Source organism: Falco rusticolus, chromosome 4, assembly GCF_015220075.1.
Source record: "Falco rusticolus isolate bFalRus1 chromosome 4, bFalRus1.pri, whole genome shotgun sequence".
Classification (NCBI taxonomy): Eukaryota; Metazoa; Chordata; class Aves; order Falconiformes; family Falconidae; genus Falco; species Falco rusticolus.
The window spans coordinates 54594288-54610139 of NC_051190.1; the positions used below are offsets into that span (position 1 = coordinate 54594288).

The 15852-nt window shown below is 40.1% G+C and overlaps 1 protein-coding gene across 4 annotated transcripts in view; it reads right to left on the reverse strand.

Moving 5' to 3' along the window:
- ADCYAP1R1 (ADCYAP receptor type I) overlaps window positions 1-15852 on the reverse strand; it is a 149073-nt gene that overhangs the window by 102848 nt on the left and 30373 nt on the right. For all 4 annotated transcript variants that reach the window (XM_037386839.1, XM_037386838.1, XM_037386837.1 and 1 more), the window contains exon 2: window positions 13055-13222. In XM_037386839.1, the coding sequence (XP_037242736.1) occupies window positions 13055-13105 (51 nt within the window). In that variant the 5' untranslated portion in view covers window positions 13106-13222. The remainder of the gene's footprint in view (window positions 1-13054; window positions 13223-15852) is intronic.

The window sequence follows — 15852 nt, forward strand, 5'->3', positions numbered from 1 at the left end:
AGATGAGGTGTGACATGCGGGATTTTCTTTTTACACACTATAAAAAATCCAGATCCACCAACCTAAATCCATTTTCGGAGAAGTTGAGAGCAGTAGCTATATGGAAGGAAAGCAGGGATAAGAACCAGCAATGTGTGATGAAATCTCCAGTCCACATCACGCACTAGGCAGAATATTCAGCAATACCACACACTGACAGGGGGCCAGCTATAGCCTTCTTACACCGCAGTACATCTTCCCTGTTCGAAACCAACCCTGAACACTCCTGCTTTTTATTTTTTGTTTTGTTTTGGGGTTTTTGTTCATGTTGCTGTGGGATAGGATCCCCAAAAGCAAAGATGGTGTTTTGGAAGGGTAATACACTATATAAAAGATTTGAGCTGGTGTGGAATGGCGTGTTTAAAACCATTTCTGGATGCAGATGTGTTAGGCACACAGTTCCCTCTTTCTCCTTCCCAAAGTCTCCTCTTGCCCACCCACCCCAAGATTTTATTTGCTAATATTATTATTTACTACTTGTATCAAGAATACTCTGCCATTATAAACTCTAACTCAAAGTTCTTATGAACCATGATGTAAGAATGCTGCCATCTCCTCCAAAAAGTGTCATTTATATCCCTGCATGACTCCTTATCCAAAAGCTTTGCTTCACATCACATGAGGATAGATAAGCTGCACAGCGACTGCCCATGAGATGATCATGTGGGTAGAAAATAGGTGGGACCCAGCTTCTGCTCTGCTAAGTGCTCTGTTAGCAGCATAAAATGCATGCAGCAATATATGCACTGCTCGTGAGGTGCTCTTAGATAATCCTACCAGTGACCAGAATATATTTCATGAGCTGAACCTCAGGCAGGTTGCAGGTAACTCAGAAACACAACGTGTTTCAAAAATAACATCGTAAAATTACTAGAAAACAAAACAAAACAACAAAACACAGTGCCAGGTTGCCTACCCTATCTCAAATTCCTGTTTTACACTTATATCACTGCAGGGTAGGATTTGATTTAAGGAGGGACAACATGCAGTGATAGAGATGGTCTTCTTCTAAGAACAGATCTCCCCCTTAAAGGGTGACTTCATTCCAAATAAACCAGCAGGACTTGGATGCATTTCAAACCCTGACAGATAAGACACAGGTCTCACTTTCAGAGTCTTGTCATGACCCAGATTCTGCTCCAGCATTTTCTGCTCTGCTGCTATACAGAAATTTGCACAGATAAGGAATATCTTACTGAATAAAGACAGATTCAGGATGCATTTTATTAACATGGTACACCTCCTGTTGTTTTCAGCTCCAGCAAAATGCAGCAGGCTTCTGAAGTGTTAAGCCAGTCACCTCGGTTGGCAGGTACAAGGGCATTCTTGATGCAGAACTGGTGGCACAGGGGCTCTCTCTGAGGTTAACAGATGCTTCAGCTGTGCTGTTTGCAGCTGACTGCAATGCGCAGACATTTAAGACTCAGAATCTTTTGCATATTTAAACAAGAGACAATTTTTCAGCGTCAAAAAAAAAAAAAAAAAAAGGAAAGGAAAAAAAGGGGCCTTTAAAGCCCAAGCATATATGGTTGCTACCCTACACTAAAGATAGTAAGTGCTGGCCAATACATTCAAGCCTCTCTTCCCAAATTTAATTTGCTAAATGGGTGGAAGAATCATTAAACTGGCATCCTAGAGAAAGACATAAGGGTTCTGCTGGAGTATTTATACATGTCATATTTAATAGCATCCTTGTATGTTGACTAAGAGAGCCTAATGTTATGTATTTGGGCTTGAAAATGTTGGATCCTACTTCATTTGTGACAATAACCACACCATAGCCTCACTGATAACTCGTTCGGAAACCTTCAGCCTTGCTAGATTACCTCACATCTTGATGTGTCTTGACGTAGTATGCATCCCAGCAGTACAAGTCACATTTTGGTTCCATAGTTAGCAGTGGTGGCGGGTGAAAGCCACACAATACCTGCAACACGACCTCAGAAAACACGCCTTGCTTTGCATGAGAGCCACGAGTTCATGCCTGTGTCTTTCCCTCCATTGCTGCTCTTAGCAAGCCAAAAGCCTCAGAAAAGCTTGTTGCTCAGGTTCAGATGAATTTTCCCACATAAATGCCTGGCCAGGACCTGAAGTGGCCAGAATTTCTCAGTTATTAACTGTAACAGCTTCATTTTCAGCTCTCTACTGATATCAATTTTCACTATTTTTACTTGCCACAGAGCTGAGACCCTTGTCAACCATCCTACAGCCATAAATGCACAATGGAATAAAGACGTGTAAAGCATTCTCTCTCCAATTATTTCTGAATTGTAGTATGTCAAAAAAGGAAATATAGCTCTGAAACCCTTGATATGGCAACATTAAATTGCAGTAATCTTTTAATTTGGTTCAGATTGAAGTTAGAAGAAAGGTGGTTTCATTTTCGATGGAGAAAGGTAGGGTCAGACATGGGAGCAGATATTTTGGACAGCTTGGGTTTTCCTGCTATCAGCAGAAAAAATTAACACATGTAAATACTGTATGTCTAATACATACTGACAATGAGAAACAGAAGCAATTCCCTTGCCACAAGAGCAAATTGCTGTCATACTTCAGGTAAACAGAGATTTGAAAGTAAAATTGGTGAAACCTATTTTATATTGTCCCTCGTGTTATTCTGGGTGACTCCAGTGTATGTTAACTGTGATTCATTTGAGTTTCAAGGTTACTTGTGTTCTAAATTTCTGCATTACACTTTTGACAACAGATACAGATATTTCACATTTTTACATACTAAAAAAAAAAAAAAACCACACACCCCCCAAAAACAAAAACCAACCTCAATAAAAGCCACTACCTCCAAATGCAAACCACAAGTACTGAAAACAGAATTTTCTCTAGACAAATGTTGCTCATACACATCCCTGTCACTTTCCCTTTATTTGTTGTTATAATACATTGAACAGGATCTCATTCTTCCACAGTTTTAATGGTGTTATTTTACAATGGCTTCTGCAGATGTTTGGTGTTTGGTTTTTCCCAAAACCATGAACACAGCTAGAAGATTGCCACTTCACATTGCTCAGCATCCCAAAACCTCCCTTCGTAAGCAGGGCCATGTAGGGGGAGCTGACCTCAGTACAAGATGACCTGCCCCCTGAATTTTAACTGTCACCCTCAAGGTGCTATTATTAACAGAGATATAGGAAAAATTCATGAACACAAAAGTGAAAAATATAATTTCCATCAGTACAAGTCTTATGAGGAGCAACTGAGGGCACTGGGGGTGTTTTACCTGGAGAAAAGGAGGCTCAGGGGAGACCCTATCGCCCTCTGCAACTGCCTGAAAGGAGGGTGTAGGCAGGTGGGGGTTGGTCTCTTCCTCCAGGTAACAAGCAACAGGGTGAGAGGAAACAGCCTCAACTTGTGCCAGGGAAGGTTTAGACTGGATATTAAGAAAAACTTCTTCACTGAAAGGGTGGTCAAGCACTGGAACAGGCTGCCCAGGGAGGTGGTGGAGTCACCATTCCTGGAAGTGTTTAAAAAACGTGTAGATGTTGCAATTAGGGACATGGTTTAGTGGTAAAATTGGCTGTGCTGGGTTAATGGTTGGACTTGATGATCTCAAAGGTCTTTTCCAGCCTAAATGATTCTATGATTCTATGGCATTCATCAGATGAAAATTTACATGGGACTTCACACCAGTATTAGAAAATCAAGAGGCACTGTGCCCTGCCCTGGGCATCCCCATCTGTGCTTTTTCCAGAGCACCCAGGGATGCCTCCCTGCTGCTATGACATGTACTATACATGAACATGGATCTTCCGAGTGAGAATAAGTTAGACACCAGTTCATGTACAAAGAAATATGAAAGAAAAGGAAGAAAAATTGGGATCCTTGATATCATCAGTTCAGTATAGTGAACTGTTGAAATAATGTCATGATTCACTCAGATATGACTGATGATTTTGTTTATGGTTTGAGCTGCAAAATGCATGGAATACAGAACCCAACATTATTATTTTTTTTTCAGATTAACTGAAGATATGAATCTCAGAATGTTCTGGAAGCCAAGTGTCTCACGGAGCTCCTTAACCCCGGACAGATCTCCAGGCAGCTCACCAGCACATGCTTCTCCATAGTGCATCACTAAGATAAACCAAACTTCTCATATGTTATACATCTGTCTTTGGCATCATTGCTCTAATACCTAAGCATAGTTTATCATAAAGTGGATTTATCTTTTCTACACCTTTTAGAGACAGGGCAGTGCAGCTGGTCTTGTTTGACACAGAGAAGTGAAAAACAAGAAGCTGCAGCATTGCTCAAGTCAGGCACTAACCTGGGGCAATAAGAACATTTGATCTCCAAGCTCTCATGCCTTAGGTTAATACCCTAATTGCCAGTAATCCTGAATTGCTAGGAACCTGAATTAGTTGATAGATTTAAAAAACAACCAAAAAAAACCCCCAAAGCTGATGAGTTCTGCGAGTGGTAGCACAAGACTTTAGCCATTGATTGCATGGAGTAGTGACTTCTAGATGGTCTCTTCTTTGGATACTCTGCTGTCCAATAAGGCTTGAGCTTACGCTGAAGTTCATTTTTCTGCAGGGAATTAACAAAACCTCTGTCTTTGCTTAAATGATCATATGAAACTTAGAAAATCAGTTTGTCTGAGAATGTAGTCCTCCTGTCAAATTTAGTTGAAACCACCCATCACATTCAGGATTTAGGAGTAAATAGATGACCTGAAGGAATAGCAAAATAAATACATAAGCATAGATGTGATCACATTAGTCTGCTTTCCTCTGGGTATCAAAGGCCCTTCAGCATCTCACAGTCCATTCCCACCGATATTGCCTGCCTGTAAAAATTCCTGATGCTCCCACAGCTGCTCTGCAAATGGGAGTGTGCAAGGGAATGCCTACAGCTACAGGCAGTTACAGGATAATAGTAACTTCATCACTTTTGATGTCAAAGCTTTTAGACTAAAAATATGCAGTGAGATTCAACAGTTGTTTTAAACTAGCATACGGTTTGTTCACCTGGTGTTTCTGCATTAGCTCAGACGTAGGAGACAACACATGATGGCCAAAAAGGTTTAGGTTTTGTACATCTGCATTGCTGGAAGAGGTACTAAAATGGAGCAGCTTAGCCTGAAATTGCAAGAGAATTTAGTTTCTATTGCAATGCAAACATGTCATGTATTTTGTTATGTTTTTTAAGTAATGGGGCAAATTATCATAAAGCTGGCTAACAGATATAATAACTAAAAACTGCTCAGCCAGAGGGCAGCAACAGGAAAGAACATTTTAATATTTGTGAGGAAGTAAACACAAATTTATACCCCTGAGCTTTATCATACCTCTAATTTTATCCAACATGCATTTTGCATTATCAGTTATCTGCAAGCCCTTAGCAAATAATAAAGGTCCCAAATAGTTTTATGCCAAAATATATAACATGCTCAGAAGTGGCTATCAAGTAAGAATAATTAAAACAAAATATCTCTGTACTTTCCCTTCCCAAACCTGCAAATACTTGTAGTTCAAATTATTGAGAAACTGTTTCAGGAGTCTTCAAACCACCAAATTAACACTCTGTATTTAGTCTAAATAACCCCTTTGCCACAGATGCTGAGTCAGAGAGAGACTGTAGGACCAAAAGCATTTTTGAGAAGTGTACACAGAAGCTAAAGTGTTTTCTTTTTCTGTCTAAAGCTCTTAGAGAATTGATAAGAATTTTATGCTCCAAAATAAGTCTGCTGAGCAACGTTTGACAGAAAAGGATATTTCATAAATGTGTTTTAGGGAAGGCCAGGAACAGTAAAAAACCTTTATCACTTTGCAATCCTCAACAGAATTTTTCAGCATAAGTGTACATATATAAAGTATATGAACAATGACCACAGCCAATGAGTATGTACAAAGGTTGGGAAACCATTAAACCCACCAAGTGACACAAATGCAGTCTGGCTGAAAGATGTTGTTCATTGAGAGTATTTTCCCTCAGGAGACGGCATGTTGATTAAGTTTACAGTCTAAACCGTACTGATAGTGGTGGTGGTGGTGGAAATGTTATTTGTTCCTTTTTAGAAAGAGGGAGAATTATAAAGTGCTCCCTTTCCATAGTGTCTTGTTTGAAGACAATATTTATTTAGAAATTTTATTTTGAACAAAAAAGGGGGAGGCAGTGGCTGAAATTGAGATTAAATTCTTTAAACTTTACTAGAAAGAATAATTCTATCAAACTAGTACAGCATATTTCTAAAATGTGGGGAAAATATTTTTCCTGTTCTCTCTAAAATGGTTCCTCTTTCATTTTTTAAAAATCCTGAATATTTAATGGTATATATTTTCTATTTTTCAGTACAGACACAGTGATCCATTGGTATCTGCCCTCACCCATACAAGCACAAACATTCAATACTTGATTTTAAAAATGTATTCCAGGAAAGGTAATAAACAGGATTTGTGATAACCTTGCAAACTGCCCTACAAAGATGAGTCACAAGATGTTGATAATGCAAGACAATCAATTGGGCAGCAGTGACTTACAGTCATCTATTCATCATCCACATGACATTCATGAAATGTAGCATACTACTCAATGAAGATGAGGTTTCTAAATATTAAATAAACCAAAGTCTAGTCAAAGCTAATTTTGGATGAACTTGCAGTATGGAGAGCACTAGGGGACTTCAGAATGGGTTATACCAATATCTAGAGATCTCTGGCCCTTGCCACTGAGTATAGAAACATTATTAGTATATATTAATATAAGTAAATAATCTAGACATTCAGCCGGCTAAAAATTGGTCTAAGTATATTTTCTGATATCAGTTAGGGACACAATTCACCTCTAACATGCACAGGAAAGTGCAGAGGCAGGTCCCATCCATTTTGGGCACCACTAGCATTATATTGCATGGAATAAGCATATCACAGGAATTACTGTATTTTTGTACAGAACGGGACCCATATCTCCAAATTCCTCACTTCCAAGTGATTTCCACATGGGGGAAAAAAAAAAGAAATCTGAGGGAAACCTGATTTTCTTTTCAGGAGCATGAGCACAAGTTAGCCTGGAGTGAGCTATTCACCCCTTGCCCAGAGAAACAAAGAGGGGTTTATTGAGTTGGGTTCCATGCCCTTGGGGACTGCAAGGATAGCAACACTTAGGCTTTTATGGTTGGCAGTGCTTTGTAACGGGCCTCATAGTTTTTGATTAAATAGCAACTGCTTTGCAAAAGCAGCCCTGGAAGCAGCCTTAAGCACTGTACACTCTGGCTTGCATCTACTTCCTAACCCCATGGTTATTGTATAGACTACGTCTGGACAGTTCATCTGGAGGGCCCTGTGGTGTGCAACCCTGGGGCAAGCACTGATCCTGTATGCTCCCCCAGGCAGGCTTACAGCAGAGCTACTTGATCCTCCAGGCGGCCCCAGTTCTTGCCGTAGGACATACATTCACTCTGAGAAGCAGCAGAGTTTATTTCACAGATTGGGAAGAAAGTATTTGTTTCAAGCCATGGTGAGAGGGGCAGGAGGGCATACAAAAGACCAAATCCCTAACAGTGCAGTGATACAAATGTGGTTGTCTTTTTTTTAATATTCTTTTCCTCTCTTCCTGCTCCTTTGCTTCCATTTCCCCCATCCTTTTAAGACAGCTTGGGTTCTGCATCACAGCTATCTCTTCAAGCTGACTCCACAGTAAATCTTCTTAGGCTGCTGACTCAGCAAACTGAAGGAAGAGCAGACCAGCAGCACACTTGCTAGAGACTTAAATAATATCCCTCCAGGTGCTGGATATTAATAGATGAGCAACATGAAAAATCACTGATTGTGATTTATTTTTTTTACAGGCTCCTTTTCTAAGAAATCTTTTTTTTATTTCCCAATTTGTTATTTGACTGCTTATCCAACTCTCCTCCAAACTCATGAATACGAAACCAGCGAGGACAAGAATCATATTAATGTCCTTAAATCAATGTTGTCATCATACTATTTGCCTGTCACAGAAATTATTACTAGTACCAGAGGGCAAAAAAGTCAACACATTAATGTAGAACAACCATTTTCTCTGCTTTGTAACTTGCTGCCATGCATTTCTAAGACCTAGATATCTTGCCTGCTTAAATAAAGAAAGTTGCTTGTAGATACCTGTGCATAGCGTTGTGAACCACGTGTTGGTAGAATATGTGTATTTCTAGACTTTCCCTTTTTTGGTTGTCATTCATGTTTTGTGCAAATAAACTTAATAACTTTACAAACATTTTAACAAATTGTGTCTAGTTTCAGCTTCTGCTGTAACCATAACTGACACCTGATGTGGTCAGTGTGAGATTACAAGTGCCAGTGTACTAGACGGAGCACCAACACAACATCAAGGTCTCACACCAGCTTCAGACACCTTAGACAGGAGTGTCAACATGTAAGGCTTTCTCAGGAAAGCCCAGGAAGATAGCACCCTGAGATACCTATCGCTCTGTCAGTCTCTGTAAGTACTTATCCCACCTAGCTTACAGGCTAAGGACCACCTGGAACCTAGAATCCTAATTTTGCACCTCTGAAAGGTACTTGAACTTGGTTGGTATCAAGGGCACTGTCATCATTTTGTAACACCAATTTTCTCAGATACTTTCTGTGATACAACTTACCAGAAATTCTGAACCTTCTCTTTAAAACTACCTTACCCAATATTACATACCCTGAGACATTTTTTTCTTTTTTTAAACCAGGCATAAGCTTTTAAGAGGTTGTTATATTCTTTGATTGTCCCAGCACCATCTCCCTATATTAAAAAGGAAAAGCTATAGCAGCAGTAATGTCTTGGCTAGCTGAGGTTTTTTTCTCCTCTGGAGAACATTCCCAGCAGTTCCCTAGCTATATTTGTACATAATTATGTTTGCATTACATAAGTAACAGGGAAGTCCCATGTAACTATGCATTATGTTAGAGGCAGTTGCAATCCTACAGAGAACTTGACTTCTCTAATAGGGTTATGAGATGTTACAAATCATAAGGCAGATAAACTCATTAAAAGCTGTCTCATTAAGTGCTGCATGGAAAAAAATAGTTTGCTTAAAGAGCCGGGACCAACACAACCATCTACATCCATGCCTGAAGAACCTCACATTTGAGCTGCAGCAGAAAATGGATGCTCTAACAAGCATAGTAGGGTTGGAGAGAAACTAATGGAATAGTGTGTCTGAATACACTGTCTCTCATCTTTAAAAAAATGACAGAGACTGAAATGTAGATGATCCTATTTGAACACAGCCTGGCACTGAAAGTGACAGCTACAGATGAATAATGGAGGATCCAGACAGCCCTCTGCTCTGTAAATTATACACATCCTTAAAAGACTGAGAAATATACCCCCTTCAGTAAACAGGGTCTGAGCAAACAGATCTAGTTTTTTTCTCTTCATATATTGCTTAAACATAATCAGATCGAGGTTTCATACTCTGTTCTGTGAGATGCTGTCTGTGTATCCAAATCTGTATTTGCCCAGCTGACCCTCATACAGTGATCGCAACTCAATGTTGATATACAACAGACATCACTTGCACTGTTCTTTTTCATCTCTCTCTTTTATAAATATATATTTTTAAGGAAGTCAGTGAACATATGTTTGCCAGCTAATGAAACCCTACAAAGACTGTCTTATCACTTGAAACATTTAAGCTTATTAATATTAAAAATGCATCCACAAGAAACTCCAAGTTTTAGCTGAAGAAATACATCTGATTGAATTATTACAGACAGTTAGAACACCTGCATTGCAGTTACATTTAAAATTCAGTTCATATACTAAGCCAACTTTGTGAGTCATGAATTTCATTGTTTCTCAAGTACATTTGGAACCAGAGAAAGGAACGATGGTATAGGATACTATCTCCTCAACAATTTTATGATGAATTTTGTTAATATTTCAAAAAAAAACCCCAAGCCCACTGTTATCATAGATGAATAGAATGAGAAATCAATCAAAATGGCAGTGAAAGTGAATTCAGAAGCAAAAAATAGGTACGATGAAGAAAACTGATGTGCAAATAAAAAAAGGAGATGTCCAGAGAAAACAAAGAAAAGAGAGTGATTGAAAAGAAGCAGGCTAGCTAACAAAAAATGGATTAAAAAGAGCTGAAATAGCAACATAGGCATTTATACCTAGTAAATGGGGAAAGAAATAAAGCTCAAGAATTCCTCTAAAAAGCCTAGCAGGTATCATGCTTCTAGTTCCTGCCTTCAGTCCCAAGTGAATAATAAGGTGGAATACCTTTGTGGTCAGCAAATACAGAACAGCCTCTTAAACACATGAAAAAAATCTAACCAGCCTTAGTCTCTGACAATTAGAACTGGCTTGACATGCCCTTTTCTAAATATATCTTAGCATATTATTTTCTTGTTGTCTGCTCTGAGTCTATACTTGAAGCCACCAATAATTTTCTGTTAATGCAGTTTGTCCTTTTTTTGCCTTTTCTTGATCTGTTTATGAATGCAGCCCTTAGTCCCAGTGCTTTGGGTTTCGGTGGGTAAAATGGGCCTCTGTTGGTGAAGCCAAAACCTGGGCTTCCAAGCAGGTGTGCAGATTCTCCCTTTGTAGAAAACCTGAAAATCTGAATGACAGAAAAGTACCAATTTGAGAACATCAGCACAGCACATTAAAGGTGATTTGAAGAGAAAGTGTGTGTCCCAATGGAGAGAAAATGTGTTAACACAAGTGTTATAAAAGAGTCCCAGTGAGGGAAGAAGTATAAATAACATATCATTCCTGAACAGTGAAAAGAAACTTAAGGTATGTAACAAGGAATGAGTACTATATACAAATTATGGTACAATCCATCATAGGCATAAATCTCTTCACAGGCCAAAGAAATGTGTGTACAAGTTCATGTGTGTAAAATCGTTAACTTTAGTATCTGGGTTCCTGCAAGAGATCATAATAAAACCTTACGCTCATAAACATTGCAGAAACAGCATATATAAAGGCATACTTGTTCTTATTAGCTCTGTTTTGCTTCCTAGTATTTCATTAGAGAGCTGTTCTTTCCAAAAGCTAAAGCTGATCACTAATTATCCAGCTCAGTGATCACAGTTACGTCCTGAAATGCTAGGAATTGGAAACTTGCTGTCCTTCCACATTTGCCAGGAAGGTCGTCCATCTGAAAGCCCAAGAGGTATGTTCAGGCACATCTATTCCCTTAATTAAAAATTGTTCACCTCTGAATACAATGACACCTTTTAGCTGTCTCAAGCTGAACACTAAAAATCTTGAAACTATGAAGATCACTGGTCATTTAAAAAGAAAGGCTTTTGCCTTTCCATTCATATGGCCATTTACCAATCTACTTTGCAATTTTATCTGGTGTAGGATGTGTCTGACCAACACATATTGATGAGAAAGGCTTAGCTGTAAGATGGGAGCTCCTAAGAGACCGTGACATGAGAATTGTCATTTCTGGGTCTCAAACCAGAAGCAACAAGGTGTATTTATATAATCTAACGTATGGCCAAAACCCCAGCATATGAATTTGAGCTAACCTCCTTCTATAGTCAAGAATACAGGAATCTCATGCTAACATAAGCATCTAAAACAGGTCAAAGGGGGGTGGGGGTGGGGGTGGAGAGAGGTGTTTTCCCTCTGCATTAGCTTAGGGAAATCTAGTGTAACTACTTCAGAGATACAGTGTAAAAATTAAACACATTCACTTTGTTAATAAGTAATGCTTTCTACCTCACCAGGAAAACTAGGCAATGCTCACAAGAGTCATGTACCAGAAAGAAATTCAAAGACTAGGTATTTGTATAGTAAGGGACTGTATTATTTGGATGAACAGAAGTATACTAGCAGTTCCAATCCAATTCTGCAGAATTTAGCTGAATAAGGCTACATTTCTGATAAGCAGTTAATTAAAGTTGCTTCTAAGTAAGACCTAAGAGGAAAGAATGTGCGTTTTTGTGTGCCAAAATAAAAATAAGTCCTGTATGCTGACCAATATGGACTGTAAAAGACAGGTCACACAATCAATACACATGAGCAAGAAACTGTAAAATCTGCTGAAAGATAACTGGGGTCACATGACTACCATATTAAATAGTCCTCATTTAAAAAATAAAAACAAAATCTGTATCAAGAATTCTTAGAAATACCTGGCTTTTAAAGTGCAGTAACATGAGAGTATCTGTATATTAAGCAATTGTAAAGCATCTGCATGGAAGTTATGGAAGGTTATTAATGAGAACAAGATAAAGGATTTAAATACTAGTGTCATAGCATCTCACTGTGCAATGCTTCTTGAGAAGTGATGAAGGGCACAGTTATGATCAATAGTCCAGCAAAGAACTGGATTGAAATGCAAGATGAGTTTATTATAGGGGTTGTGTACCATACCTCACAGCTGCAAATGCAGAAGCATGCTTTATTCAGGGATCTTATGGCTGTCATGTGAGGCTAGATACAGCCGCAATGTGTAGGGGGATAATGGGCAGGAACAGTGTTACAGTCCTCAGATGTGTTCAGACTGAGTGATTCGCGGGATAACATGTTACATAGTAAGTAAAGAGTTACAATGAAAAAAAATCCCTATAATCTTCATAAAGAGTTGAAGATCTTCAAGAATGTGACCAAACAATTTGAGTGCCTGTATCTTTAGAGGTTATGGTTACTTGAAATTGGTCTTCTGAAAATAAAAGCACCCAAAAGCACTGGCTGAAATATCTCAAGGCTTAGGTTTCACCAGGCTAATGGGAAGCTCTAACTTTATTCCCTTTACCTGAAAAAAAAAATATCTTAAACCAACAGATTTGAAACAGAAACCCCACTTTTTTAAAAAAATTATTACCTTATTTTATTCTTAATCTCAAGTACAAACAGTGAACAAATTCCCTCAAGGAACTGACTTGCCCTTCTACAGGATGGGCATCCATAAAGTAGGGAAAGTCTTTATGTAGGCTATGCGGTCACACAGAAAAGCCAGAATCGGTGTCAGCAACAGATCCTTCACTCTTAGCAAGTGCTGGTCTTCAGACCAGTATATCAGTACAATGGAAATCAAAAAATCTTTCCTTACCACTGGAAGCAATATGAGAGCGAAGAAGCAGATCTTCCAATTGACAGCCATCGTCTCTCTTAATGTTCAGCTTTGGTCACGTTTTGCTTGTTAATACTATTGTTAGGGCTGAAGCACACACTCTCTGAAGATCTTTTTGTTAAGGTCTTCACGTCAAGGCTCAGATCTCTGCAGTGAAAGAGGAACATTATTACAAATACGGAAAACATGAAGAGAATGAAAAAGAAATGAACAGAAAACAGAGAACCCAGCACTTGAACTGTGAGCTGTACATTAGAGATCAACCATACTTGTCTGGATTGCTGCTACGATAGGTGCTATAGATGGTCTTGGATACTTAATTCAAAGCCAATGTCTGTATGATGAGTAACTTGTATCATAGAAACTACTGAAAAAGGTTCTGTAGCTGGGAAGACCTAGATTGTACCCCAAGGAAATGATATGATGGATTATTTTTAACCAGAAAAAGGACCTAATTGTCTGCTTCATTTCTGAAGTCATGATTTTGCCCGTCATGATTTTCAGTAGTGTCTCAAAAGCACAACTGTCTGGGGGCTTTTTTAGGAGACTGCATGACATGATAATTTACTCCCAGAGATCTCTTGTTCAGATAACAAAATCCATGACCAGAGCTGTTAACAGCCTGATAGCTTTTTGAGAACTCAGCAACAGAGGTGCAAAAGAATGAATTACACAGCCGGGCTAAAGATTCATCCGTGACATTAGACAGGACTGACTTATGTGGATGACAAGGTCATGCATGTCTGTGACTTCCATTGCTTGGTCTCTGCCAAGAAGCTAGACAGGTGGCCAGGATATAACACAATTCTGCACCTGACATTAGCTTTGTCCTAGCACCTCCCACCATAAAACAGTGTTTAAACATTCCCACTCGTTCCAAATCATGATGGTTCCTCAAACATTTTTTCCTTGAAGAGAACCTCTCTGTCTTAATCTCTGGCTGGATGCAATCCTCATAACAGCGTAAAACACGATCCTGCTTCAGGTCTTGGTATCCTGGTGACACAGAGATCTCCTTTGGTGCCCTACCTACAGCCAGGTTTTTAGTTTTTAACATGGAGTTATACTTTCATATTCACTAGTTGTGTTTCCCCGGTTCTCCCTTGCCTGAGATGGATCACCTTGTATCAGGTTTGCATGGCAAGGTGTTGGCAGTGGGGGCTGCAGGGCAGCATCTGTGAGAAGGTGCCAGAACCTTCCCCCATGCCCGAGGAGCCAATGCCAGCCGGCCCAGGCCCAGCCCAGCCACCACAGTGGCAGCGCCAGGGGGAGAAGAGATTTCAGGGGGGAACCTGTGCGATTGCAGCCAGGGCAGCAGCGAGACTGTGTGGGAGCAGCGGCCCTGCAGCCCCCCACGCCAGGGCAGGGGTAGGCAGGGACTCCCCCAGTGCTGCTGGGGCCAGGCTGCTGGCAGGGCTGGGGACCCTGCGGGGACACCTCTGGGGCAAGCTGGGCTTGAGGGACGGCACTCATGGGGGGGACTCCCACTGGGGCAGAGCAGGGGGTGAGGAGCCCTGTCCCTGCAGAAGAAGGGGTGGCAGCGACAGCACGCGATGGACGGACCCCAGCCCCATTCCCCATCCCCAGTGCTGCTGGTGGGGAGCAGGGAGAGAAATGGGGAGCAAAGTTGAGCCTGGGAAGAAGAGGGGGGGGGGGGGGGGGGGAAGTGTTTTCAAGATTTGGTTTCATTCCTCATTATCCAGCTGTGATTTGATGGGTAATAAATGAAACCAGTTTCCCCACGCTGAGCCTGTTTTGCCCACGACAGCCATTGCTGAGGGATGTCCCTGCCCATACCCCGGCCCAGCAGCCTGGGGTGCAGTTCCTCTGCCCTGCCCAGCTGAGGAGGGCAGTGACACAGCGGCTTGGTGGGCGTCTGGTGTCCAGCCAAAGTCAACCCACCACACCCCTTCAGTGCATCTCTACCCTATAGACTTAATTCCTCCAAGGTAAGCTCAGCCAGCAGTCCTTTGGCAATGTCTACAGCAGTTTAGGTGCAAGCTCTCTGCTTCAGGAAGGTATGAGAGTTTAGCCCCATTGGCATGAGCTGTGCCACACCAGTTTGTCTTGGAGCCAGAGAATGGTGTCTCATCTGTTTTATTTCAAAGTGCAAATGAAGCTTTTGAATGCTGAGGCCCCTTGTAAAATCTTCTTGTTTGATGTAGGTTTCCTACATACCATCACCTATGACCTCCACGGGCATAAACACAACTGACATACATCTTCACAGCTAGAGAAATGTTTAAACAAAGTAAGTAAATATTTGAGAAAAGAAAAGGGATCATAGATAATAACAAACCAGGGACACAAACAATTAGAGAAAGAATAAAACAAGGGTACATTGGAAAAACATTTAAAATATCAGAGGGAATGCGAGGAAATATAACAGAGAAAAGACTGAGAAGAAAACAGAAAGTAAACAAAAAATGACAAAGGCAAATGTAAAAGAACTTTTATGATCACAGGACACTCAATTTTTTTACTGACTGCAACATACTGCCAAGACACTAGCATTTCGAAAGGAGGGAGTCTTTCAATTAAAAAATAAAAGAAGGAAAATTAAGCTCTTTAAATTTTTGTCTTCTCTATCAAGACCCTGACTAAATGGAGAACAATGATTTATAAAATTCCCTCTAAACTGATCTGCTTTCTTCCATCCTCACTCAATCAGTCAATTTTGCTCTGCTCTGGTACAGAATTTAATTACTTAACTGTATTTCTGATGGTTTATCAAATAATGAGGGACTGATAAGATCTCAGCTGAGGAGGACAGCAAA